The sequence below is a fragment of the Chrysochloris asiatica genome, unplaced genomic scaffold (assembly GCF_000296735.1).
Source record: "Chrysochloris asiatica unplaced genomic scaffold, ChrAsi1.0 scaffold00116, whole genome shotgun sequence".
Taxonomy (NCBI): domain Eukaryota; kingdom Metazoa; phylum Chordata; class Mammalia; order Afrosoricida; family Chrysochloridae; genus Chrysochloris; species Chrysochloris asiatica.
Genome location: NW_006408634.1, coordinates 1,893,750 through 1,920,975, shown reverse-complemented (window position 1 = coordinate 1,920,975; position 27,226 = coordinate 1,893,750). Strand labels below are relative to the sequence as shown.

At 54.4% G+C, this 27,226-nt stretch overlaps 2 protein-coding genes across 2 annotated transcripts in view; one reads left to right on the top strand and one right to left on the bottom strand.

Annotated features, from left to right (window-relative positions):
* The first annotated feature begins 1,706 nt into the window (after positions 1–1,706).
* Positions 1,707–16,224, top strand: EPS8L1 (EPS8-like 1). Its single transcript, XM_006868108.1, has 19 exons — positions 1,707–1,723; positions 3,685–3,725; positions 4,090–4,148; positions 5,474–5,635; positions 5,892–6,041; positions 6,761–6,843; positions 7,261–7,522; positions 8,620–8,746; positions 8,867–8,955; positions 9,060–9,134; positions 9,235–9,383; positions 10,187–10,328; positions 10,417–10,445; positions 14,679–14,811; positions 14,906–15,031; positions 15,194–15,305; positions 15,489–15,663; positions 15,920–16,052; positions 16,138–16,224. Exons 1-19 carry the CDS (start codon positions 1,707–1,709, stop codon positions 16,222–16,224), a joined length of 2,151 nt encoding a protein of 716 aa, XP_006868170.1.
* Positions 16,225–17,941: 1,717 nt separating this feature from the next.
* Positions 17,942–27,226, bottom strand: part of PPP1R12C (protein phosphatase 1, regulatory subunit 12C) — a 17,342-nt gene continuing 8,057 nt past the window's right edge. Inside the window, 19 exon segments of the mRNA XM_006878382.1 lie at positions 17,942–18,028; positions 18,119–18,169; positions 18,356–18,406; positions 18,642–18,746; positions 19,280–19,382; positions 19,484–19,524; positions 19,625–19,701; positions 19,789–19,849; positions 19,921–20,001; positions 20,181–20,271; positions 20,466–20,608; positions 21,564–21,635; positions 21,733–21,884; positions 22,090–22,167; positions 22,267–22,394; positions 22,479–22,567; positions 22,737–22,811; positions 22,894–23,038; positions 24,193–24,352. Coding sequence (XP_006878444.1) covers positions 17,942–18,028; positions 18,119–18,169; positions 18,356–18,406; positions 18,642–18,746; positions 19,280–19,382; positions 19,484–19,524; positions 19,625–19,701; positions 19,789–19,849; positions 19,921–20,001; positions 20,181–20,271; positions 20,466–20,608; positions 21,564–21,635; positions 21,733–21,884; positions 22,090–22,167; positions 22,267–22,394; positions 22,479–22,567; positions 22,737–22,811; positions 22,894–23,038; positions 24,193–24,352 — 1,790 coding nt within the window.

Below are 27,226 nucleotides of genomic sequence, written 5' to 3'. Positions count from 1 at the left end.
TATTTTTTTTTAGATTTGTCTTGGAATCCATTCTGACTCACAGTGACCCATGCGTTTCAGAGTAGAGCTGGGCACTCCACAGGTTTTCAATGGGTGTGATCTTTTGGAAATAGACTTCCAGGCCTTTTCTCTGAGGAACCTCTGGTTAGACTAGAACCTTCAACATTTCCGTGAGCAGCCAAGCATGATCCAGCTGCCCAGAGACTCCAGCCATCATAAGAAAACAAAAACACTCTGACACATAGCAAAACCACGCGCTACAGAGTAGAACTCATGCACAGGGTTTTCTTGGCTGCCATATTTATGGAAATTGATTGCCAGGACTTTCTTCAGTGGTACTACTAGGTGGGTTTGGACTTCCAAACTTTAGGTGGTGAATCGCCAACCTTTCATTTCTGTATTAGGGGAATTTCCAAAGGAAGAGGAAGAGGGAGGGGAGGTCTGGAGGCACCAGGGAAGACAGTAATAGTGGACAGGGCTGTCTGCTGAGACAGAGCAAAAACAGGGCGTTGGACCTGGAAGTAGGAAGACAGGCCCCAGTTCAAACCCCAGACCTTCTAGTTAAGTGCCATGGCGCGGGTTCCAAATCAGCGACCTTTTATAGGGTTTCCAAGGCTGTAAATCTTTGCGGGAGCAGAAAGCCTCATCCCGCGCAGCAGCTGGTGGGCTGAACCGCTAACTTGGTGGTTCACAGTCCAGTGCTTATCCTAAGGAGCCACCTTGCTTCCCTCCTTCTTCCACATACTCGCTTCCTAATCAAGAACAAGTTCTTTAACTTTAAAGAGGAAGGTTCAGCTTCCTCTTCAGTCCAGTGAAAATCAAACCTCAGCCTCTCCCCCCCCCGCCCCCCCCAATCGCTAGGAGAATTCCAAGGGGGTGGGTGTTTAAGGTAGAGCTTTTCACCTGTGACCGTGTGACATCAAATCAGTGTTGTTGTCATTATCTGATTGCTGTTGTGAAGGGGACGATTAGGCTCCAGGGCTCCGGGAGGCAGCCCCAGCCCCCTCCGGGTCTCTGGGCGGCCCCACCCCAGGCCACTGCAGCCGGAGGTGCGTTGCCAAGAGCTCAGGTATGCGGAGGCGGGACGGCCCGGGGAGGGAGCGGGAGGTGGGGCCCGAGGCCTGGACAGGAGAGCGGAGCAGAGCCTCTCTTGCCCCAGAGCCGGACGGGGTAGGTGAGAAGAGGGACAGCCGGCGGGTGCGTCAGGGAGAGAGAGATGCGGACGCAGAGTCCTGGCTCTGAGGGGGGAGGGGCTGGGGACGCAGATTTTTCAGTCTGAAGGAGGAGGGGCTAGGGGTCTGGACTCCCGGGTCTGAGGGAGGAGGGGCTGAGTAGCTGGACTCTTAGGTCTGAAAGAAGGTGTCCTGCTGGCGCATTGGGTTAAGTGTTGGGCTGCTAAACGCAAGGTCTGTGGTTCAAAGCCACCGGCAGCTCCTTGGAAGGCTTATAAGGCTGTTCGACTTCGGTAAAGCTTTACAGCCTTGGAAGCCCTACAGAGGGGTTCTACTCTGTCCTATGGGGTCGCTGTGAGTCGGAATCGACTCGATGGTTGCGTGGGTGGTGTCTGAGGGTGGAGGAACTGGGAGTCTGGACGCCTGGGTCTAAGTAGTCACAAACACAGGTGCTTGTAAACCAAGTCAGCCCTCATCAACTCACTGGTCTCCAGGGCACCTCCAGGTGGACAGGAGCGCTCCATTCTCAGCACCATGAGTGCCACCACCGGGTAAGTGTCCCCCACCACCACCCCGACAACCCGTGGGTCACGTTCACGCGGCCCCAAGGGGTAACCGTGGGGTGTGAGCTGCTGTCCCCCTAAGGCTCTCCCTGTCCAGCTGTGGTCCAGAGCTCCTACGTCCCAGGAGACCGAGTTGAATCCTCTCTAAAGCATCAGCAGGGACCCCAGGGACATCACTTCTTTGTACCTTCGGTTCCTCCTCCTGAGGTCAAGGGAATCAGGGGCATGCCTGGTTTCACGCAGAATCTGACCGCCAGGTGGCGCTCAATTCGCTGCAAGTGCGTTTGCTGCCCTTGAGATTATATTGTGGGTTTTTTGTTTTGTTTTGTTTTTTCAGTGACGGTATGTGTTAAGTGTTGGACTGCTAACCTACCTCAAAGTCAGCAGTTCAAACCCACCAACCTGCATGGGAGACAGAAGAAGCTGGTTGCTCTCATAGAGATTTAGTTTCAGAAATCCTGTATAGGGTGGCTAGAAATTGGAATGCAGTGGATGACAGGGAATTGGGGTGTGGGTTTTTTTGTTGTTATTGTGGTTTGGGGCGAACGTTTCCAGAGCAAAATGGTTTTCCATTTTGTGTCATGACATGGATTTCAGTCCCTATGTTTCTTATTTCGTTTCTCCATCTTTCCCATCCCTTCCTGCCTTCTGAGCTTCCTCCTTGGACAAACGCTGCCCTTTTGATCTCATTGGCTGAGTGTTTTAAGGGGTGTGTACCTCCCTGGTGTCCTTGCTTGTATTACAGGCCTATCTATCCTTGAGCTAGAAGTTGAGCTATAGGGGTGAGGTCAATTCTAGGTTTGAAGGGTGACTAAGGATTCCAGGATTCCTTCAGTCTCGGTCAGACCAACAAACCTGGTCTTATTTATGATTTTGAATTTTGCTCCACATTTTTCTCCCATTCTATCCAGGACTCTTTCAGAACTGTCATTAGTGATAGCTGAGTCTCATCTAGTTCTTCTGGTCTTGGGGTCATGGAGGCTAAGATTCATTCCACGAGGTCTGTGAATCTCTTGGACTAATTGTTTCCTTGAGTTTTTGATTTCTTCACTCTACTTTGCTCCAGATAGAGAAATATCTTGTTCTTAAATAGTGACCCTTTCTTAGAAGATCAGGGTGTAGATCATGAAGGCTTAAATCTCCGGGAATGAGCTGGAAGCAAACACAGAGAGATGTATGGAAGTAGTACCTTGGAGGTAGTGAGCTCTCCAGCTCAGAGGTAATCTAACCTGACCTGACCAGCAGAATAAAGAGCAGTATTCAGTATTCGGTGGCTGAAAGGGTTTCTCAGTCCCCCACCAACCCCATTTGGGCTCTGAGCTTCTGTTATTTCTGTTGGAAAAGGAGACCTGCAGTCCTGACCCTCACCCCCTCTCCACCTTCTTGGAAAAGGTGACTTGAAAAGGAGGTTGAAGGGAGAAGGAAACAATGATTTGAGTAGAGAGAGCCAGTCCCATGAGGATGGGAGGGGAAGAAGATAATTCTCCATCCATGACAAACATGAATGATATTACAAGAATTCCCAGTTATTAAGCAACTACTGGATACTAAGCCCTTTGCATTATAATAATGATAATAACAGTTACCAAGGAGGCCAAACACCTGACGTGCATCAGTGCAGTCAATGTTCCAACAGGGCTATCAGGTAGATACTAGAGAGTGAACTGATTTTACAGAGAAGGACACTGAGGCAGGAGATATGAAGTCCCCTGCCCCAGGGTCTCACAGCAAGGCAGTAGCAGATAGTACACACCACACTCCCTATACCACTGCCTTCCCTGTTTTCTTAATGCTTAGCTCTGGCCCTGCCCTCTCTCCACTGCTGAAAATCCTCTATGGCTCCCATTGCCCTCACAATAAAATCTTTGCTGCTCAGCTGGGCATTTCAAACCCTGCAGAATCTGCCCCTAAATCTCACAGTCCCTCTCCTCTCTCTTTTCTTTCACTAGACCAGAAGCTGCCCCCAAACCAAGTGCCAAGTCTATCTATGGTGAGTATGGGAACAAGGAAACCCCAGGCCTACAGAGGCTGGGTCTGAGGAAACGGAGGTCCTAGACTCCTGGGTCTGAGGCAGGAGGGGCTGGGGGTCAGGACTCCTGGGTCTGAGGGAGGAGGAGCTGGGGGTCAGGACTCCTGGATCTGAGGGAGGAGAGGCTAGAGGTCAGGACTCCTGGGTCTGAGGGAGGAGGGACTGGGGGTCAGGAATCCTGCATCTGAGGGAGGAGGGGCTGGGGGTCAGGACTCCTGCATCTGAGGGAGGAGGGGCTGGGGTTTGGATTCCTGGGTCTAGGGAGGAGGGGTGAGGGTCTGGATTCCTGGGTTTACCCTCCCCACCCTCCACCCCCGCCCTACAGAGCAGAGGAAACGTTACTCCACTGTGGTTATGGCGGATGTGTCCCAGTATCCTGTTAACGTGAGTCTGGGGTCTGTGTTACTCAAGGGAGTAACACATGGGGGGAAAAGCTAGGGCTAGGGGAGATGGGGCTGGTGAAAGCATTTGGCCCAACAAGCAAAAGAAACTTGGGAGACTCAGTTTGCTCATCTATAAAATGGATTTCTACTATCTTACTTCAGAAGTTAATATGTAGCCGAGGATCTCAATTCCACTCCAGCAATCCTTGTCCTGGGCAGTCAGACCACAGGAACAATTCAGATGCATTCCTGGATGAATAGTTGTTAAGTGCCTTTGAGTCTGTTCTTATCCATAGTGACTCTATATGGGGGTCCAAGGATCAAATGATGGTTTTGAACCACCAACCTTGCGGTTAGCAGTCCAGTGCTTATCCTACAGTGCCACACCAGGACTCCTGAGTTGTTAAGTGCCTCCCAGTCAGTTCCAACTCACAGTGACCCAGTATAGGATTTCTGAGGAATGGCTGGTGTTAGCAGTCCAGTGCTTATCCTACAGCGCCACACCAGGATGCCAAGCAGGAGGGTGGCAACCCAACAAGGGCTGCCTGGCAGACCCTGGACCAGCCCAGAAGTGCCTAGAGGTACTGATGTGTGGTAGGTGTCAGGCTGTTGATTCCTCCTCATGTGACAGAGTAGAACTGCCCCATAGGGTTACCTAGGCTGTAATCTTTACAGGATTAAAGTAAAGTAGAGGGTCAGCAAAAAAGAGGACCCTCGACCAGATGGACCAACACCGTAGCTCAGACATCGGAACAATAGTGAGGATGGCTCAGAACCGGGCAGTGTTTCATTCTGTCATGCATAGAGTCGTTCTGAGTCCAAACCCACTCGAGAGCCCCTAACGACCTGGGCAGGTCACCTAAGATCTGGCCAGGTCACCAGATCTTTCTCCCGCAGAGCTTCCTGGTGGGTTTGAACTACCAACCTTTGGGTTCACACCCAAGCACTCAACTCTTTAGCCACGCAGGGGCTCCTCACTTAGATCAGACTAGGTAGAAATCAGGAGCCTGGGTGGTGCACACAGCTAACACTGCTAACTGAAAGGCTGAAAATTCAAGTCTGCTCTGAGGCCCCTCAGAAGAAAGGCCTGCAGATGGACTTCCGAAAAACTCTACAGAGCACAGTTTTCTGACACACTTGAGTTGCCATAAGTCAGAATCACAATCGGCTCCAGCTCTAATGGTTAGAGGGAAGCCGGCAAAGGAGAAAGAGGGTCTTTGTTGGGCAGGTGTTCATGGAAGGTGTTCCAGAATGGAAGGCTGGTACCAGGAAAGTGTGAGGTACCAAGCTGGCAGCGTAGACTCACTGCTTTTTTTCCTGAACAAGCACTTGGTGACATTCTGCCTGGGTGAGGAAGATGGTGTGCACACCGTGGAAGATGCCTCACGGAAGCTGGCCGTCATGGACAGCCAGGGGCGCGTCTGGGCACAGGAAATGCTGCTGCGAGTGTCTCCGAACCATGTCACTCTGCTTGACCCTACCTCCAAGGTGCTCTGGGGGTCCTTCAGGAAGGGAGGGATGGCGGCGCTTGAAGAGTTTTCCCTAGGGACCTTAGTGTGACCGTTCATCCTCCTCTTTTCTGAGCCTCTTCTGTAAAATGTGAATGCTTATTTTTATAAAGTTGGGATTGTCCCGTGGGGTTGTCTTGCTCAGGTGTGAGCCATAAGGCACTGAGCCATGAGGTCATCATGGCGTATGATTATTGGTTCTGGGCCTCAGTTTACCCTTCCGTGGCATCCTGCAGGAAGAGCTGGAGTCTTACCCGCTGGGTGCCATCTTGCGCTGTGACGTGGTGACGCCACCTGGCAGAAGCCGCTCGCAGCTGCTCCTTGTATGTCAGGAGCCAGAGCGCTCCCAGCCCGACGTGCACTTCTTCCAGAGTCTGGGCCTCGGGGTGAGCATTGGGTACTGGGGACTCCAAGATGAGCTGGGCTTTGGGGGCGGGACCAGAACTGGGCGGGGTCTGGGTAATCTGGGCGGGGCCTGAGAGGGAGGGGGATATGGGTGTGGCCTAAGGAAAGGCGGGTTCAAGATAATGAGGGTGTGGTCCTGGGAGAAAAAGGAGTCTGAGCTAAGGGGGACGTGGTCCTGGGAGAAAGGCGTGGCCTGGTTGCGTGGGTGTGGCCTGAAAGAGTCTGCTAAGGCACGTAGTTTGCACATTGGTTCCTCACTGGGTCTATATATGATGTGAGGCTAGAATGTAGACCGAAGGCTGGCACCGTCTTAGGATATGGACAGACAAGGGAGGGAAGGTCTGGGGGGAGCAGCCAGAGACAAAATAGAGATGGGGGACGAGTGTGGTCTTGTTGTTATTAAGTGCCTTCGAGTCTGTTCCGACTCACAGAGACCCAGTATAGGGTTTCCGAGGAGCGGCTGGTGAGTTTGAACCGCCGACCTTGCAGTTGAAACCGACCTTGCGGTCCAGGGGATAGGAGTCAGCTGGACAGGACCTCCAGGGGTGGGGGCGTGGCCTAGGGCAAGGACAGTGACGTAGTAGGCTGACAGGTGTGGGCAATGAGCTGTGGAATCTGTCGGGGGCGTGGCCCGGCCGGACAGTAGGTGGGGCATGGAGGGGAAGACGGGCCGGGCTGATAGCATCAGCATGATTGGCAGGCGGAGTTGATCAGAGAGGACATCCAGGGTGCATTGCACAACCACCGCTCGGGCCGTGGGGAACGCAGGGCAGCTGCTCTCAGGTAAGGGTCTGAAGTGGGAGTGGAGGACCGAGGGTGGGGGCGGCTGGGCTGGGGAGCGGGGAGGCCAGCTTCCTCTCCCTGGGCCTCAGTCTCCCGCATCTGAGAAATGGGCTGATAGGACCAGCCTGGTTCATAACGAGTTCTGAATGGAGTCAAGCAAACCCAGGTTCAAATCGTGCCTGTACCTCCCGGATAAGTTTACCCACTTCTCCCGGACCCTACTTTCCCGTTTTGGTCCTCGGTTTCCCCTCCTTCCACCCTTAATTTACCTTTAGAGAGGTGCCCACACCCATACACCAGATTTTTCCTGACCACTAACGCTTTGTTCAGTCCTTTGAGCGTATTTCTGAGCCCTGAATTTCTCCCTCCCTGGGCAGTTCGGGCGACCCAACCTCAGTTTTCTCTTTTCCCTTGAAGGGCCACACAGGAAGAGCTGCAGCGAGGACCCTCGCCGGCCGTCGAAACCCCGCCCCTGCAGCGCAGACCATCAGTCCGAGCCGTAATCAGCCACATGGAGCCCAGCGCAGGACGTGGACGACCCCAGGCAGAGCCCATCCCCGAGGCGGAAGAGGCTCGAGAGCCAGATTCAGTGGCGACCTTGAGCATCACTGACCCTGCCTCCCCGGACTTGGGCCCCCGGGGGCCTGACATGGCCAGTCTGCAGGCTGAGCGGGATGTGGTGAGCGCTTGGACCTAGGGGCGGGGCCAGACGTCTAGAGACTGAGTCGGTGCCTGGATGGGTGGGACCAGAGGCGGGGCTAGGGCGGGGCTAGCCATCTAGAGGTGGTGCTAGGGTGTGAGACAGGACCAGACACTTAGACAGAGGAAGTTAAGGCATGGAGCTTGGTCACATGTCCAGAGGCAAGGCTAGGGCGTGGGCTAGACGTCCATAGGCGGAGCTTGGGGAATGGGGCGGGGCCAGACATCTACAGATGGGTCTAGGGCTTGGGAGCAGAACCAAACATTTAAAAGTGGGGCTAGAACATGTCCAGACATCTAAGGCAGAGCTAGGTCGTGGACCAGCTGACGATAGGCAGAACTAGGGCTTGGCGTGGCGCCATACATCTAGACAGGGGATTAGGGAGTGGGACAGGTTCAGACAAGACCATATGTGGGGATGTCACTCTGACATCTAACCAGACATTCTGGGGCTGAGCTGGGGGAATAACGGAACTCTAGAGGATAAAGCACGGGACTGCAAGGTCGGCAGTTCAAACCCACCAGCAACTCCTCGGAAACCCTATACAGGGTCACTATGAGTCAGAATCGACTCAACAGCACTTAACAACGACAGAGGAAAAGCACTGACTGTGAACCACAGATCTACAGATCGAGTCCACCAGCTGTTCCGTAGGAGAAAGATGAGGCTATCTGCTTCAGCAAAGATTTACAGCCTCAGAAACCCTTTTGTTGTTGTTAAGGGTCATCGAGTAGGTTCTGAGTCATAGCGACCCTGTATAGAGTTTCCAAGGAGTGGCTTGTGAGTTTACATCATCTACCATTGAGTGCTTACCTACTTACTGCTCCACACCAGCGAACCCTGTACAGGGTCGCTATGAGTCAGAACTGACTTGACTTAACATCAAGAGGGGGCTGGAGTCTGGTGAAAGGGTTTGTTTCCGGGGGCATAACCAGACTTCTGGCGGTGTGATGGAACGATTGAAATCTGGGCCTGGCATCTGGGGGTGTGTCTGGGAATTCTTGGCTGGGGGTTTCAACAAGAGTAAGAGTCTGAGGCTTGGATGTCCCCGGATCCCGCCCCCCCACCTTTCCCAGGATATCCTGAACCATGTGTTTGATGACGTGGAAGGCTTCGTCTCCAGGCTGCAAAAGTCAGCAGAGGCCACCCGTGTCCTGGAGCATCGAGAAAGAAGCCGCAGGACCCGGCGCCGGGCGGCTGGGGGTAAGGGGCACCCTGAGTGGGATCCTAAATGCCCCCTTCTCTCCGCTCACCACCTGCAGAGTTTCCCTCTGACCCCCAGTCTGTTTTTTCCCCATTAACATTTCCTCCACCCACCAACAGAGGGCCTTCTAACGCTTCGGGCCAAGCCACCCTCTGAGGCTGAGTACAAGGATGTGCTTCAGAAAATCAAATACGCCTTCAGCCTTCTGGTGAGGACTTGTCCAGCACGGGCCATTGGGGTGGATGGTAGGGAGGAGGCCCAAGTCCAAAGTGGATCTGACCCATCCATGTACCCCCTTCCTCCACCCCACAGGCTCGGCTGCGCAGCAACATCGCAGACCCCTCCTCCCCAGAGTTGCTGCACTTCCTGTTCGGACCCCTGCAGATGGTAAGGCCCACCTCCCTAGCCCTGTTTCACCCCTGCAGCAGGAGGGACAAGGGTTAGGCTGCAAGATCTCACCACGCCCCCACACCTGCTCTCCTTGCAGATCGTGGACACTTCGGGTGGCCCTCAGTTTGCAAGTGGAGTGCGGCAGCCACACTTGACGTCTGAGGCCGTGACGCTGCTTCGTGACACCGTCAACCCGCGGGAAAGCGCACTCTGGACCTCGCTAGGGGATTCGTGGACCCGGCCGGGGTGAGAAGTGGGACTGAGAATCAGGGCACTTGGTGAAGTGAAGAGTCTGAGACGCAAGGAGCCTCCTGATTGGCGAGAAGGGACCGGTTAGGGGTAGGGCTTGGCTAGAAGGGTGTTACCAAATAAATTAAAGTGTAGCAAGATAAAATGTCAGGATGTGATTGGAGGAAAGAGGTTTACGACAAGAGGCTAACGAACAGATTGAAACAACAGGTAGCGCCAGCGCGCCTAGTAAATTTGGAATCCTAGTGTGGTGTTGTAGGATAAGTACTAGACTGCAAGGTAGGTTTGAACTGCAAGGTTGGTGGTTCAAACTCACCAGCTGCTCCTTGGAAACCCTAGATAGGGTCCCTATGAATCAGAACTGAGCCGACTGCACTTAACTACAGGGCACGGGCAGTCTTAGTTGAATGGGGTAGGACTACAGGGCTAATGAGGGTCTTAGGAAAAGCTTGGCCCACATGTTTGAAGTGAAGCTCTGGCGGTGTAGTGGGTTAACTCTTGGGCTACTGATTGAAAGGTTGGAAGTTCAAACCAACCATCCGCTCCTACTTTCATATAGATTTATAGCCTTGGCAATGCTATCGGTCAAAACTCACTGGAGGGCAGTGGGTTTGGGTTTGGTATGTGTTTGAAGAGGGGGCGGAACCTGGGCTCTTGGCCAGAAGCAGGGTTTAAGAGAAAGGGGTGGGGTTTGTGTAGCGAGTAAGTTTAGAGGCTGGGGCGGGGCTTGGCAAGGGGCGGAGAAAAACTTAAGTTATTGGAAAGACTGAGTCGGAGGCCGGTCCCTTCCCTGGTTGTAGCGTGGAGTTGCCCCCTGAGGAAGGATCCCCATACATTCCTGAGTTCTACAGTGGCTGGGAGCCCACGTCCACCGACCCACAGGGCCGCCCCTGGGAAGACCCCGTGGAAAAACAGCTCCAACACGAACGTAGGCGACAGCAGGTGAGCCCGGGAATACAGCAGGGTCAGGTGTGTGGCACCCGGGGCGCATGGCAGCCCCGCTGACTTATTGCTGTCTTCTCTCCTCCAGCAAAGTGCTCCCCAGGTTGCTGTCAATGGGTGAGTGTCTGCCAAGGTCAGATGGGACCGCTGGGGTCCCAGAAGAATTCTCCTGGCACTGACTCTGCCCTGTTTTTCTTTCTCACTTTCTCCATTCTTTCTTCCCCACCCCTCTTCACAGGTGGGTGAGATGGTGACCGGGAGGGACTCCGGGGTTGGGAGAGGGGGGAGGAGCAAGGGAGGGAGAGGGCGGGACCAGAAATCTAGGTCCAAGGGAGGAGGGAGGGCGCTGAAGGTTCAGATTCAGAGGTGTGAGGGAGGAGGAGGCTGGGAGGGAACCCCTGACTGGGTGAAGTCTAAGAGACTGGACCCCTGGGTTCTCAAAGGACTGAAAGTAGGCACTTCGCTTAAAGAGCCCTAGTTGTGCTTGTAGGTTAAGCATTTGGATGCTAAATCGATTGCAAGTTCAGCAGTTCAAACCCATCCGCCTCTTGGAGGGAGAAAGATGAGGCTGTGTACTCATATAAGGAGCTCTGGTAGCGTAATAGTTACAAATCAGGCTGCGAACCGCAAGGTCAGCAGTTCGAAACTACCAGCTGTTCCGCGGGAGAAAGATGATGCGTTCTGCTCCTGTAAAGATTTACAGCCTCGCAAACCCTGTACAGGGTGGCTATGAGTTGGAACTGACTCCAAGGCACATAACCACCACTCATATAAGGGTGTCTAGTTTCGGAAACCCTACTGGGGCAGTTCCGCCTGCGCTACAGGGCCACTGGGAGTCAGAAGTGACTCACTGGTAGTAGGTGATGGTAGGCCTGGGCAACTCCAAGCCAGGATAAGAATGAAGCGGCCCTGGATATGTGAGGAAGGAGGCCAGAGAATCAGTTATTTGGGTTTTAAAGACCTCAAATTTGGCATTTGGGAACCCTGAAGACTGAAAGCAGCGGACTTGGGACTTGAGCTGGGAGCAAGTTTTTGGTGTTAGGGTGTAGGGTCATCTCTTAGTCCCTCTGAGAGATAAAGGCTAGGAGGGCCATCTTTAGATTTCCCAGTGGGTCTAAGATATTGGCAAAGTCAGACCATGAGGAGTGCAGGTGGGGCTTCAAGGATGGAAAGGTGAAGGCAAGTGAAGTTGGAGACTTGGGTCTCTGGGGAAAGAAAGAACTCAAGGCCAGGGGTCTAGGGTCAGTGAACAAGTAGGAAGCATACTGGAAGGAAGCCACAAAGCTGGAGGAAAAGAAGGGGGGTCTGGAGGAGGGCCCTGGCCGACAAGACTTGTCAGGACATCAGCTACCGGCCCCACACAGGGGGTGCCGCGGCCCTGAAGACCCCCCCTCTCCTCTGCACAGGTACGCCTAATCCACACTGAGCCCCTCTTAGTGGGGGAGGTGAGGGGGAGGCCCAAGGAATTCTGACCCCTCACATTCAGCTTGCCTTAGACTCCCAGAAGCCCCTTCTGTACCTGCATCTTGCACTGAACAACCCTTGCTGATTTTTCTCTTCTTTCCATTTTCATTATTTATTTTGGAGAAATCATCAGAAAACTGTTCAAAGACATGTGAGGGAGCTTCAGAAAGTTTGTGGGAAAATGTCCATTATCTTTTCAGTCCATTTTCCACCATGTTTTTTTTTTAAATGTTTTATTCTGAATTGGGTGAAGGTTAACAGAGCAAAGCCTTTAGCTCTCTGTAGGTGAGGTGGGAATAATGATGCCCCCTTCCCGGAAGAAGAAGAAGTCTATGGGTTCTACAGATACATAGTTTGGAGCTCAGGCCCAGAGCAGAGCTCAAATTCAGGTCCAACTGGTTGCACAAGACAGCTGAGTGGTTGAGGGCATGACTTTGGGGCCACCCTGCCTGGGTCCCTGTCTAGTCATACCTCCTCTTGTTCTGTGACTTTGAGCAAATCAATTTACCCAGCTTCCTCTCCTGTGAAAGAAAACCCCAAATCAAACCCACGGTCACCAAGTCAATTCCAACTCATAGCAACCTTATATAGGGCAGACAGAACTATTCCTTAGGGTTTCTGAGACCATAAATCTTTACAGGAACAAATAGTCTTATTTTTCTATCTTGGAGCAACTGGTGGGTTTGAACTGCCAAACTTGCGGTTAGCAGTGCACAATGCTTAGCCCACAGTGCCACCAGGACTCCTTTCCCCTGTAAAAGGATATGATGATAGCATCCTCCTCCCAGGGTTGTTGTGAAGATTAATTCAGGTAGTTCAAGCAACAGACTTCGAACGTTGCCTGATGTCTTTGTTCTCTAGTGTGGTTGTAATAGAAATACCACAAGTGGATGGCCTTAACAAACAGAAATGTATTCCCTCATGTTTAGGAGGCTACAAGTTCAAATTCAGATGGAGCTGCAGGATAAACACTGGACTGCCAACTGCAAGGTCGGCAGTTCAAACCCACCAGCCACTTTGTGGGAAAAGTATAAGACTTCTGCTCCCATAAAGATACAGTCTCAGAAACCGAATACATACCAAGTCAGCCTCATGGCAGTAGTGCGTAGGTAGCTCTAGGGAAAACCTCTGCTCTCTGTGAGAAGGTTCTACTTCCAATAACTGTGGCTCACTGCCCCTTGGAGATCTCCAAGTATCTTGGCATCAGTCTTCCCTGGGTCTAGGAGTTTCTTGGCACAGGGACCCTGGGTCCAAAGGACGGACTTCATTCCTGGCTCTTCTTTCTTGGTGGTATGAGGTCCCCTCTTCTCTACTTGCTTCTCTTTCATCTCTTATAAAAGTCGGTAATACCTACCCCCGGGAAACTCCTCTTACATCAGATCAGGGCTGTGATCTGACTGTGGGTTTTACAGCCCACCCTCATTCCCTCACAAATGATTGGCTGCTCACATCAGGTTACATCATGGTGGATAATTACATCATAATTACATAACTGCCAAATTACATCATTGCATAATGATACACACATTTGGTGGGGGGAGGAGGGACACAATTCAATTCATGACAGCTGGCATGCAGTAGGTGCTATGTAAATGCTAGCTATTGTTTTAATTATGATTATTCATTATCATTATGCCTGAGCCCAGTGCATGAGATACTAGAGTGATAACGGCAGTTTCTAGCTGTGTGATCTGGGGCCTCAGTTTTTCTTAGCTGTAAAATGGGAGTGTACACGTGATAGTATACATATCATATGCTTACAGCACCATGCCAAGCTTGTTATTGTTAGCTGCTGTGGAGCCACCCACAACTCACGGCCACGCCATGTACAAAGGAATGAAAACCTTCACATTTATTGGTGTGTAGCTGTGGCCAAGGGGACTCATTGTCCACTCTTATAATGGACACTGTTCCGTGATGATTCTTAGGGTCTTCATTAGCTAATTTTTGGAGGTAGATCTCCAGGTTTTTCTCATCTTAGTCTGGAAATGCTGCTGAAATCTATCCACCATGGGTGACCAGGTTAACATTATTAACACTGATGGCCTAGCTTTCAGCATCATAGCAACGCAAAAGTCATCCACAGTGCCACCAACAGACAGGTAAATAGAGTGCAAAATACATTCAAAATATCATTTCAGTTTCACATCCGTTAACAGTAGAAGTCCCTGAGTGTGGAAATGGTTCATGCATTTCAGCTGCGAACCACAAAATCCGCAGTTTGAATCTACTCAGAAGTGTCTCATAAGGAAGACCTCGAGATCCACTTCTCAAAAATCAGCACCGTTCTACTTGGATGCACATGGGACCTCCAAGATCTGGAATCCATTTCAAATGGTTTTTTTTTTTTTTTTAACTTTTTATTATGATTTTGGTGAAAGTTTACAGAGAAAATTGGTTTTCCATTCAACAATGAATTCACACACGTCAAATTTTTTTCTGTTAAACAATTCATACACATTTTGTTTCTGGTGACAGATGGCAATCCCCACAATTTTAACAGCATTTCCCCCCACTTCCTCCCTGGCCTTACCATTTCCCTGGATCCTTCTTTCCCATCCCTTCCTACCTTCGGAGCTTTATCGCTTTTGGCCTCATAATGCTGATTGTTCTAAGGAGCCCGTGTACCTCCCTGCTCTTATTGCTCACCTTTCAGACCTGTCTATTGTTCCACTGAAAGTTGGCCCACTGGGTTGAGTTCCGTTCCAGGCCACAGTGGGGAGGTGAGGGAGGGGAAGGTTGTTATGTTTTAAATGAATAGTGCTAACAGGCGGCCCTGCTATATGACCTTTGCTAGGCTCTAACCCCAGCTCACCTTAAGCACGCTACAGTCTAGAGCAGCGGAGCTGGCTGGCTGCCTTCTCATCCCTGACCCTCCCTCCTCAGTCACCAGGACCCAGAGTTGGAACCTGAGCCGGAGCCCGAGCCCGCACCGGCAGGAAAGTGGTGCCTGGCTATTTACGACTTCCAGGCCCGAAACAGCAGTGAGCTCTCGGTGAAACAGCAGGATGTGCTGCAGGTTGGACGGGTGCTGGCTGGGCTGAGGGACTGCCTTGGATTCGGCTCTAGCCCGAAATTCAGGCTCTGAACCTTCAACTCGCCCCCTCTCCTAGGTCTTGGATGACAAACGCAAATGGTGGAAGGTTCGGCACCCGAACGGGCAGGAGGGATATGTGCCCTTTAACATTCTGACCCCCCATCCAGGACCCCAGGGGGGCCGAAGCCCTACTTGCATCCTGGTGAGGCTGGACTCCTGGGTCTTGAGGGAAGAGGGTCTGGGGTTAGATCCTGGATCTCAAGAACACTGAGGAAGTGCTTGGGGGCGGGGCTCAGATTTCTTTCCAGAAGGAAGAGGGGCTGGGGTCCATCCTCCTCCTGACCCCTCCGTCTCCCCTCCTTAGGAAAATAAAAACACACACCCTGCGACCCAAGCCCCGCCCCAGGTACCAGCACCAGTTCGGTCCCACTGGGACAGCTGTGATGGCCTCAACAACCTAGACCCCAGTGAGAAGGGTGAGTGGTGGGTTCCCCGGGAAAACAGGCTCAGAAAGACCACGTGAACCCAGGGGAAACCTAGACTCAGAGTACCCGAACCCCAGGGGAAACCGAAGCTCTGAGAGAGCACGCGGGCCCTTGGTGAAACTGATGCTCAGAGAGCCAATCACCACGTGATCCCTCCCGGCTCTCCGCCTGTAGAGAAATTCTGCCAGATGCTCAGTATCAATGAGGAGCTGCAGGTGCGCCTGGCGCAGGGCCGCTCGGGCCCCAGCCGCGCCGCCCCAGGACCCCGCTCCCGGGAGCCGCAGGTCAGCCCGCGTTCGGATGCCTCGGAGGTCCGCGCCTGGCTGCTGGCCAAAGGCTTTAGTTCCGGGTGAGTAGGACCGGAGCTCGTACGTGGACTGTGAGGGGCGAGCGCTGGGAGCAAGCATTCTGATCAGTTGGAAGGAGGGTGTGGCAGGCCCGGTTTGAACATCTCATGTTTGGCATGCTTTCTTGGGTTCTCATTGGACTACTCAGTGAAGCCCAGCCCCCGTGAGCTAGAGTGCTGCTGATTGGACAAGTGGCTACGCGGGCACGATGTGATTGGCCGGCAGTTCTGATCGTACTCCCCCACTGCCCCTCTGTAGAACGGTGACCGCGCTGGGCGTGCTGACCGGTGCGCAGCTTTTCTCGCTGCAAAAGGAAGAGTTCCGGGCTGTGAGCCCCGAGGAGGGGGCTCGTGTGTACAGCCAGGTCACCGTGCAGCGCGCGCTGCTAGAGGTAAGCTCGGCCATTCCAGAGCCCAGGCGGGGAGGGAAATGAGGGGAACGGACACCGGGAGTTCATGCCTTCCCTTGCCCTTCAGGACTCAGAGGAAGTGTCAGAGCTGGAGGCGGTGATGGAGAAGCAAAAGAAGAAAGTGGAAGGCGAGACAGGGTCGGAGGTCATCTGACCTACAGAAAGTTTTGGGGCAGCGAATTCAATCCTCTTGTGGGAGGATGGACTCTTCCGGCTTTCCCCAACCCGGCGGCCAAAGCTACGGGTCCCTGTCTAGTCCCGCCCACCTTTGCGGATTGGCTGGTAGCGGCAGGGGGCGGGGCGTGAGACGACTCATAGATTACGCCTGCGAATCATGCCCGCTACAGGGCGAACTCCAGAGCCCTGTGGGATGGCTTATACTGTACAGTCTATAAACAGCCTCCTCTTATTAGAAACCTCTGCTTTCTCCTCTCTACCAGGTCTGGAGTCCTGGTTTGGCACCGTATTGTTTGGTTTGAATTGCAAGGTCAGTAGTTCAAATTCACCAGCCGTTCCTCGGAAATCCTATATATAGGGTCATGAGTCCAAAAGGACTTCAAAGCACTTAACGGGCTACCGGAGTCCTGGTGTGGTGCCGCAGCATAAGCACTGGACTGTTAACCGCAAGGTCACTAGTTCAAACCCACCAGTCTCTCCCTGGAAACCCTATACAGGGTCGCTGAGTCGGAACCCACTGGTCCGCACTGGGAACCCAGGAACCTGCCCTCCGCCCCCGTGATGGCCTTGCCACCTTAGTTTCTTTCTGCTCCCTCCACTACTACATCTTCCTCCTGATCTCCCCCAAGTTCCCATGCCTGGTGGCGCTGTAGCATAAGCACTGGACTGTTAACCACAAGGTCAGCAGTTCAAACCCACCAGCCACTCTGAGGGAGATGAGGCTGTTCTATAAGATCGTCAACCAAGGAAACTATCGAGGGGTGCTACTGGATGCTAGTGGCTTTGGGGTTTGTTCCTCTGCTCAAAAATCCCTGACTCAGTTTCCTGGCATTCCAAGCCTGAGTGGTGTGGGGGATGGGCATCAGCCGCTCCAGCCTCATCTTCTCTTCCCCGCCTCACACCCTGAGCAGGGCAGCAGAAGACATTAGCGTGGGGTCTCAGCTCAAAGTCTTGTCTTCCTTACCCTCCCCACCCACCGATGAACACCTACTCACACATCAGTGTCCCCACCCAGATGGCCCAGTGGCTCTGGCTCAGCCCAGACCCAGGAAGACGCCCTCCTGAGGCTGAGCCATGGTCACTCGAGTGGCAACATCACGTCTTTATTTGTGGCGCCTGTGGTTTTGTCTCTCAAAAAATATCTTCTCCCCCTGCCCCGGACAGCAGGCGGGGAGGGGGCAGCAAAAAATAGAAGACATCCCTCCCTATTGCACATGGATGTGGCCCTCAGAGAAAAACAAACAAACAGATGCAATCCCCTATATACAGGCCCTCCTGGCTGCCGCCGGGCAAGGCTCTTGGCACATTCTTGGATCCCTGTTTGGGGAAGGGGAGGGGGTGGCTGAGGGGGCGTCACACGTGAGGTGGGGGACCCCCGGGGCGGCTACTCTGGTCCCTGGCTTCTGGTCTTTGCGTTCCCTGGTCCTCAGTTCCTTCCTGGTCCCGCCTGCAACCCCGGTGCCCTCAGCGACATCCCCCTACCTGGCTCAGCCTCCCACCTCCCCTCCCTTCCTCTGTCCTTCCATCAGTCCGTCAGGACCTCAGATGGCCCCCTTGGCCCGGTCTGGAGGTCCCCAGGGGAGTTATGGCTTCGCAGAGACGTCCCCCGGAGCTCTGTCACTCGTGTTCACACAGGGAAGGGTGCGTGAAGCAGAAGCGGCTGTATAAATACGGTGGGGAGGGGCCATCTGCAGTCACTTGGAGAGCTTGCTGATGACACGGATCAGGGCTGCGTTCTCGTCCTTGAGCCGCTGGTTGTCAGCCCGGAGGTCTGACAGGGCCTGAGGGGCGACACACCGGTCAGCTCCGCGCCCCCCCCCAGGTCAGACATTGGCTGAGGGGTCCCCCATCCAGACCCCCACCAGCCTCACCTTCAACTCCTCCTCCAGCTCAGCGGCCTTGCGTTCCAGGGCCCTACGTTCCTGCAGCCGAGGGGAAGGAGGGTCTCAGGGGGCCTAGGGGCGCGCCCAAGGACCAGCAGAGTGAATGAAGCAGGTGGGATAGGATCCAGGGCCAGCTTAGAAAGTCAGTGTGGCCCTCTTGACCCTGACCCAGGTGGGTTTGAGGTCTGGAAAGACATTGGGCCGCCTCCCACCAGCCCTACTCACGAATCTCTCCAGCTCCAAAAGGGCTGGCCTCTCGGCGATGCGCTCCTGTCTCTGGGGACGACACAGTACGCTAGTGATCAGACACCAAACCCCACGGGCCAACAGTTCAGCTTCCTCACCCCACCCATCTCAGGCCTTAGTCATCCCCCACCCCCAAACACCATAAACCCCGCCCCTAGCCACGCCCATTACTCCTGATCCCAGGTGCCCCTGGAACCCACAAGCCCCACCCTCCTCACTTGGGCTCCGCCCCTGGGGTGGGTCAAGCTGGGGGCTGGGCCTCTACCTGCGTGGCGCGTTCCAGCTCCACCTTGAGCTGTGCCAGGCGCAGCGTGGTCTCGGTCAGAGCCTCGCGCAGCCGTTCGTTTTCCACACGCAGTTCCGCGTATAGCTAGGGACAGGAGGAGGCAGGGGATCAGGTGGGACCGCAGCCCAGGCCCACCTGGCCACAGCTAGGGTCCAGTGGATCCCACTGAGTCCCCTATAGAATCCAGCAGAACTGCCCCTAAGCTTTCCACGGGTGAAATCTTCACAAGAGCAGGCGCAGTAGTAACAGTGCCTAAGCACCGTGTCACCAGGCTCCTCCCAGCAGGCGGCTGTGGTTAAGTGCTGTGGAGTCAGCTCGACAGGGTTTCCAAAGAGCAGTTGGTAGATTTGACCCACTGACCTTGCAGTTGGCAATTGGGTGCTTATCCTACAGCGCCACACCAGGACTCCCAGGTAAAAGGGGTCTGGTGGCACAATGGCTGAGCACTTGACTGCTAACCTAAAGGTTCTAATCAACCCAGTGGCTCTGGAGAAGCAAGGCCTGGTGATGTGGTCAGTGAAGGAAGCCTCGAAGGCCATTCCACTGGGTCACACGGGCTCGACACTGACTCGGCGACCCCCAGTGCGGACACACTTAGCGGGGGTGGGATCTCGCACCTTCCGAAAACCTCCATCGGACTCGGCCGCCTCTGGTTTGGGTTCGGGGTGGAGATCCCGCTGGGGGCGCTGTCTGCGGAGTGCGGGACCACCATCAGGAGTGCTGGGGTGGCAGTGGAAGATGGACGGGCGTTAGAGGACGCTGCCCAGCCAGCCAGCCAGCCAGCCCTGCCCTGCCCTGTCCTCCCGGCTCCGGCTCCGTACCTGGATTCCAAGCTCCGCTCCTCGGGCTCTGTCTCCTCCCCCTGCAGGTCCGCGGGGGTGGGTTAGCGAGGACTGAGGGCACGAGGCCCCCTGCAGCCCCCACCCTCAGCACCAGCTGTCCCCCCAACTCCACCCCCTCACCTCAGCAGGGCCCCTGCGTTCCTTGCCGATTCTGCGCTGCTCTCTGGTGGTCTGCGGCCCCTGACCATCAGGCACGTCTGCTGGGGGCAGGGCAGGAATCAGCGGGGACCCCTACTGCGGCCCCGCTGCCCCCGGGAAGGACGTCCCCAGACAGCAGACCTCACCTCTCTGTGCGGGACCCTCAGAGTTCTCCAGCCCAGGGACGCGGGGCCTCCGGGGAGGGTCCTACGGGAGAAGGGGGTCAGGCTTTGGGTGCCAGGTGCCACCCCCGTCATTCCCCGGAGTCCACTCACCACGCTCGGTGGGGTCGGCTTCTCGGGCTCCGGGGCCTTTCCTGCGGCCTTCTCGGCCTCCTTCAAGTCCGTCAAGGTCACGCCCTGCCAGAGAGAGGGGTCCTCAGACTCATCGTCTCCTCTCCAAGGGCCCAGGGAGCCCCCAAACTCCTCCCTCAGATCAGCGAGTTCTGACCCCCCAAACCACTCCTCCCGCAGACCTGGGCGTTCTGACCCCTCTTCCTTCAGACCCAGGAGTCCAGGCACCCAACGCCACCCCCCACCTGTGTGGACCTCCGAGATTGGCGCATGAGGCGTGAGCGAGCCTTCCTCTGGGATTCAGACTCCTCGTCACGCACTGGCATCTGGTAAGACCTGAGCAGAGGGTCTGCGATCAGGGAGTTCTTTTGGGCCAACCCGTTGGGGCAGGGAATGAGTTCTGTCCAAGAGGACTTCAACTCCCAGCATGCCCAGTGACAAGCTATCATTAGGAGCCCCACCCTGAGCGGAGGGGTTCCTGGGTAACGTAGTTTACTCCCCTTGGGAGCCCTCCAGCCCAGACCTCTTACCTCCGCCGGTCCGTAGGGGGTGCTGTGGAGGCTGCGGGGGCAGCATTTGGCTTCATGGGGGGCTCAGGCTCCGGAATCCTGTCAGGAGGAGGAGTGGTGTTAACCCGGCAAGGAGTCTTCCCATTTCATTCATTCATTCAACACTGCTGAAGGCCACCTTGCTTGCTGGCCTCTGAAGACACCGCCCCACCACCCGCTGCAGACTGACATTGACCCCCCAGGACAAAATACAACTGCTCCAGGGGCCCTGAGACATCCATCTAGACGGGAGTAGACAGTCTCACTTTGCTCTCTCGGAGCTGCTAGTGGGTTCGAACTGTCAGCCTTGCAGTTGGCAGACCAACGCTTGGCTCACTCGGACACCCTCCTGGCAGGCAGTAACTACAGCAGCAGAGACCAGCTTTAGGGCGCTTCATAGAAATAGCGGGCTTTGGTTTTCAAGCTGAAGGGTTCGGGCCACCTCGTGTGGAGTGAGTCTCCGGGCACCATTTTTCCAGCAGCACGTGCTCACTCTGTGTGTCTGTCACATTTTGGTCCTTTCGCATTATTGCAACCTTTTCAAGCACACTTCACAGACAACAGCCCAGTGGCAACGTAACTTTTTTATGCGATAATCGCTCCATTGTGGTGATTGGGAACCCAACCCGCAGCATCTCGGAGCGCTGCCTATTTGGGTCTCTGTCCCAGACAGAGTCCAATGGGAGCGGAAAAGAGGCAAAATAAATACCGACCACAGAAATGAGTACATTACAGCTCAGGGGGGGAAAGGGCTTCAGGACACTGATAGGATCAGACAGGAAAGAGGTGGGCAGGTGGTGGCCACAGCAGGCCCCCTGGAGAAGGGGACGTTTGTGCACAGGCCAAGGGAGCAGGAAGTGGGCTGTGTGGTTGTTTGAGGGCAGAGCTGACCCAATGCCCAGGGCAGGAGGGCTTCGAGTGGGTCAGAGTCCATCTGAGGAGTCAGGCGGGGTCCTTAGAGCCTCAGGGACCACAGTTAGCAACTTGAGAGTTACTGAAGTGGAAACTGAGGACCAGACCTCAGAAAGGAAATGACTTGGAACCCAGCCCTGCCTCCCACCCTCAGTGGGGTCCCGGCACTCACAGGGCAGGGGGCTCCACCACCTTCCTGGAGAGGGTAGGGGTGATCCTGGCAAGACGTGGCTCCTTAACCTGTGTAGAAGGGAGAGGAGGAGAAGGGAAGAGGGTAACCCACTCCTCATCTCAGCCAGGTAGGGGCCTGGTGTCCGACCCACCTCACCCTACACACCTGAGTGGAGGAGCCTTCCAGCCGGGAAGAGGAGGCTGAGCGCTGCAGTCCCGCCCCAAGCACTCCCTCAGCTGCACGCCTTTCTGGGGGGCCTAGGGTGCCCGAGCTGCTCGTCTTCTGGAGGCCAAAGCGCCTGGGGAAGGGGGTCTCTTCTGGCGGCTGGCAGAGAGGAGTTCTCAGTGAGGCAGAAGCACCCTGCCTTCAGCGGGACCACCACAAACTACAATTCCCATGGGCACTTGGGGCAACCAGACAGTTGGTTGTCCCAGAGGATTCTGGGAACCTGTTTTCATTCTCGGATGGCTGGCCCCACCCTCCTGGTCCCAATCCCAAGGCCTCTGCTCAGGGCTCTGTGACTCACCGTGGGACTCTTAGGGGTGGAGGGTGGTGGGGAAGAGACTCCGTTGAGGGATCTGGTTTCAGCAGCGGGGGACTCTGGTGTGGGATGTCACAAGAACAGGCTAGCTGCCTCCAAGGACCATAGAGCCCAGCCCCTCCCCCTCAGATCCGGGAGGCCTGGTCTCAGCCCCTCACCTGTGGGGCCTTCTTCTCCCTCGTCTTCATCTCGGATGGGATGCCCATCCTTCCCTGCTGGTCGGCGCTCCTTGGACAGATCCTGGAGGGAGATCTTCTCTCGGCTGCTCAGACGGCACACGGAGCTCCTGGGAGAAGCGAAGACAGGGAGGTCTGAGCCCTGGGGCACCTCCCGCTGTCCCCACCACCCCAGGCACCCCCTCCCCTCCTACCGGCGGTGTTTGCTGCTGGAGGGGCCCTGTGGCTCGAGGCCCTGTAGATCGGGGCCCCTATTCTGGGAAGCTGCCCTCTGGTTCCGCAGCTGCCGAGAGAAGAGGGGCTACTGGGAAGGGGCTGCCCTGTGCCATGGTTTCCCCACGCTGAGGTTCTCCAACGACAGGGCCTGGTCCAGGACCGGCTGGGCAGCTGTGGGGGTACTAGGCCTCCCTCCCACTCCCTCCTCCCATGAGCATCCCTGGCCTGGGACTCACGTCTTCCTGTTTCTGGGCCAGCTCCTCCAGCAGGCTCAGCACCTCCTCATCAGCGAGGTCACAAGGACGCTGACCCTGGGTGGAGGGGACAAGGGCAGGTGATGAAGGGGCTGTGGGACCCCTCCTCACCTCCACTGGCCCCGGGCCTGGCCCTCACCGCGTGAGTCAGTGAATCCATGCCCCCACCGTGCTCGGCCAGCAGGCGGCAGGCATCTTCCACGCCCCAGTGGGCAGCGGCGTGCAGAGGTGTCCAGCCGTCTCCATCTCGGAGCTCCGTGTCGTAGCCAGCCTGAAGGAGCAGCCTGGGGGCCAAGGAGGCTCGGGGTCAAGGTTAGTGGGGGACAGAGGCAGGGGGTCTGGGCCGGGTTGAGAGGTGGGCAAGGCTGAGCTCAGTGCAGAGCTCAAACCATCGAAACACTCCCGAGCCTCCCAAGTGACCCCTTGGCCATGTAACCTTGACCCCCCTCCCTCCTACACACACACACCCCCGAGGAACTAAAGGGATCAATGACTGGGATCGACTCTTTTCCTGGATGAGATCTCCGAGGAGGAGGTGAGGGTGGAACCAACTACTTGAAGGGAAAGCAGTGTAAAAGTCAAAGGTGGGCAAAATGGGTCCCAGAGAGCGAGGCAAGGGGGGCAGGAGTGGGATGTGCCGCCTAACAATTTAACACGCATGCACCAAACGCAGATTAAAGTAAGACATTAAGAGAACTGCAGGAGAAACAGGCAAATCTGCAACCACAGGGAAATGTTAATACAGCTTTCACAGTCACTGACAGGAGCTGAGAGTGGGCTTCATTTACTGTAACGATGCTGCGGACTAAACAGCATGATTCCAGAGCTGCCCAATTATCCTGACAGATGTGGTGGCTGACAACATAGTCTCCCCCAGCTCCATAATACTGGGGTAGAAAGCAAACTGCAATCAATTTCAGAAAACTTGAATCATACACAGCACATTCTGACCATAATGCAATGAAATCAGAAAATGAATAATAAAATGTTGACTAGGAAATCCCATAATTTGGAATTCAAGGACATACCTCTAAATAACCCAGAGGTGAAAAGACAAAGGTTACTACTTAGAGAATGTTTTCAACTGAACAACAATGGGAAGATTACATATCAAAACTTTAAAGATGCAGCTAAGGCTGTAGTTAGAAGGAAATATATAGCCTTCAGGAGTCCGGGATGGTGCTGCGGGTTAATGCACTAGACTGCAAAGTCAGTTTGAACCGCAAGGTTGGCGGTTCAAGCTCATCAGCCAATCCCTGGAAACCCTATACAGGGTCACTATGGGTTGGAACCAACTCGACGGCATGTTAACAAACAACAAACATATATAGCCTCAGGTGTGTACATAGAAAATGAAGGAAATGGACAAGATGCGGAAGGAGATGTAGGACATAAAAACGAGCCCCGAGCAAGGGAGGCTACAGTTAGCCCAGCTTACCGCATCACCTCAATGTAACCCTTCGCGGCAGCCACATGCAAGGCTGAGGCTCCGGTTCGGGGGTGCCGGGCTTCGGGCATGGCACCCCCATTCAGCCAGCACCTTGTGTCATGAAGCAGCAGTTCCTCCTCGGCCCGCTTGGCTGCCTCCACGTCCACACCTGGCAAGTGAGAAGGGTTATTTAACAGTAACGGGATCCCAGGGCTGAATCCTTTCCCTCGGTGCCCTCCTCCGGGACTGGGAGGGCATGGAGGAGGCCAGCAGCTTCCCGACTGTTGTTTGGGAGTTGGGGGTTCCACTAAGGGTGTCTGCATCCCTGCTGATGGCTGAGAGAAGAGAGCCCAGGCCTTTTCTGTCCAACTAGAACATCTGCATCACCACCACCGCCACCAAAATCACCACCACTTATACGTAGAGACTGACGTCCACTGAGAAAACCCAGCATTTGGTGACACCAGCTTATCCCTGGTGTCATGGATTGAACTGTGTCCCCTCCCAGAAACTGTGTGTTGGAATTCCTACCTCCCACACCTGGTGTGGTACTAAAGGGGCAGCAAGAAGGCACCACAAACCCACCAGCTCTCCTTGGAAACCCTGTACAGGGTCGCTATGAGTCGGAACAACTCGATAGCATACGACATCCCTGTGGTTAAGGAGACCTGGTGACACTGTAGGATAGACACTAGAATGCTAACCACAATGTCAGCGGTTCAAACCCACTGGCCACTCCGCAGGAGAAAGATGAGGCTGTCTCTGCTCCCATAAAGATTTCTAGTCTCAGAAACCCTAAGGAGTTCTACTCATACTACAGGGTCACTATGAGTCCAACTTGACTAGAAGGCTTCTCTGGTTTGGTACTGTGGTCATAACCGGATCTGGGAACAGGAGTGAGGCAGGATAGTGTCGGATGTGTACTGAGACCCGGGGAGTGAGCAAGCAGCCCAGCTAGTCAGCAGGACGGGGCGGCAGGTGCTGAGCTATACAAGCTCTCCCAGTGACCGCAGCTCGGGAGACAGACCTTCCTCCAGAGCCGACAGGAACCACTCTGTCGTGGAGCCAGCGCCCCTAACGTACCTGTCTGTCTCATGGTATTACAGACACCAGAGAACAGAGACCACTACCGCTATAATCTTTGACCAGCTTGTTTCATCACTATGATGATTTCGGCCAACATTAGTAGGGTCAGCCAAGCAGAAAGTCACTAAACAGAGGAGTTGTCTCATTGTTGTTGTTAAGTGCCTCTGAGTCACTTCCAACTCATAGCAACCCAGTATAGGGTTTCCAAGGAGCAGCTGGTGAGTTTGAACTGCCGACCTTGCGGCTCAAGCCGACCTTGCGGTCTTGCGTTTCTCCTACAGCGCCACCCCAGAACTTCAGCTGTCTCAGTAGGCAGCAGCTTTCCTTCCCTCCCCGGCTGCTCGTTCCTGTTCAGAGATGTGCTGTTACATGTGCATCATGTTTGTTTGTATGAGCATGGTCTTGGTATCTATTTGTGTGCGTACTTGTAATACACATGCTGCTGTTGACTTGATCCTGACTCTAACAAGCCTGCTGGACACAGGAGAACTGCCCATGGGGTTTCCAAAGCCGTCATCTTTATGAGAGCAAACTGCTAAGTCTTGTCTCCTTGTAGTGGCAGGTGGGCTCAAACCTCGAACTGTCAGTTAGGAGCCAACTATTGCTCCACCAAGCTTCCTTATACTACACACGTTGTTGTTAAGTGCCGCTGAGTTGCTTCTGACTCATAGCGACCCTGTACAGAGTTTGTAAAGAGCATCTGGTGGGTTTGAACCACTGACCTTATGGCTATCAGTCCAATGCTTATCCTACAGCACCACACGAGGACTCCACATAAACATACACAGATACACTTCTGAACATGTAGACGTAAGACACACAGACACAAGACACACACCAGTTGGCTGAGTCAGTTCTGACTCATGGTGAACCCACGTGTTCGAGCAGAACTGTGCTCCGTTAGTCCTTGTTGCTTCAACGCCCCCTTTTTCAGAAGTAGATTGCCAAACCTTCCTTCTGATGCACCTCTAAGTGGATTCAAACTGACAACCTTCTGGTTAGCAGTGCCACCCATAGCTCTACAAATTCTACATCTGAGCACACCTTGGAGATCTTCTGGGCTCAGTGCCATACCCCACAATAAAGGAAGTCACCTGAATTCTTGTGGACTCCCAAGTACCCATGAAAGCGACCTGCGTGCACTACTGCAATCTACTAAGTGTATTCCTAGTATCATGAGGACATTGGGAAGCTAGTGAGAGGCACCAAAATGGGGCAGAATCGAGGTGGGCAGTGCTGCTGGCTAACTGCTGGATGTGTCTGACATTTAAAAAAAACAAAAAAAAGATGAATCAATAAAACCAAGCTGCGTGCCTGTGAAGTGGGGCGGGCCGGACACCAGGGCTGTCCATTCTGCCACCGGCCACCAGTGGCGTCCAAAGGAATCAACCATGGACACATAAGCCAGAGAGCGGGATCCTGGGTCCCAAGATGCCATCAGACCCACCAGGTTCCCACTGCAGCTTGGTGCCACCTGGGTCCTGTGACTTAACCTCCAGAGGGTCACCTTCGGGTTCCTGAAGACAATGGAGGCTTCCCAGACAATGGAGGCTCCAGGGGCTGAGGGGTTAGTGGTTTCTACAGCAGTGGACCCACCCGACCGTGGATTGTCCACTTTTTTTCTGCAACCACTCAACTAACTAATTCCAAAACGTTTGTTAAAAACACCCCAACCAGAAACTCTATTACACCTATTAAGTAAGCAACCACTGGCCCTTCCCCTAGATGGAGTCCTGATGGTACAAGGGCTAAGCACTAGGTGGTTAACAAAAGATCAGCAGTTCAAACCCACCTAGTGCTCTGCTCCTGTAATAACTACAGCCTGGAGCACTGCTACATTGGCTTGTCAGGAGTCAAGAAAACCCATAGAGCAGTTCTGTCCTATAGCACACAGGGACACCATGAGGCAGGGAAAGCCCATAGAGCAGTTCTGTCCTATAGCACACAGGGACACCAT

Bases quoted from the DNA above. Each gene is read 5' to 3' on its own strand.
- EPS8L1 (XM_006868108.1), top strand. The intron at 14,812-14,905 runs GTTGGACGGGTG...CCCCTCTCCTAG, and splicing joins AACAGCAGGATGTGCTGCAG to GTCTTGGATGACAAACGCAA. The intron at 15,664-15,919 runs GTGAGTAGGACC...GCCCCTCTGTAG, and splicing joins GCCAAAGGCTTTAGTTCCGG to AACGGTGACCGCGCTGGGCG.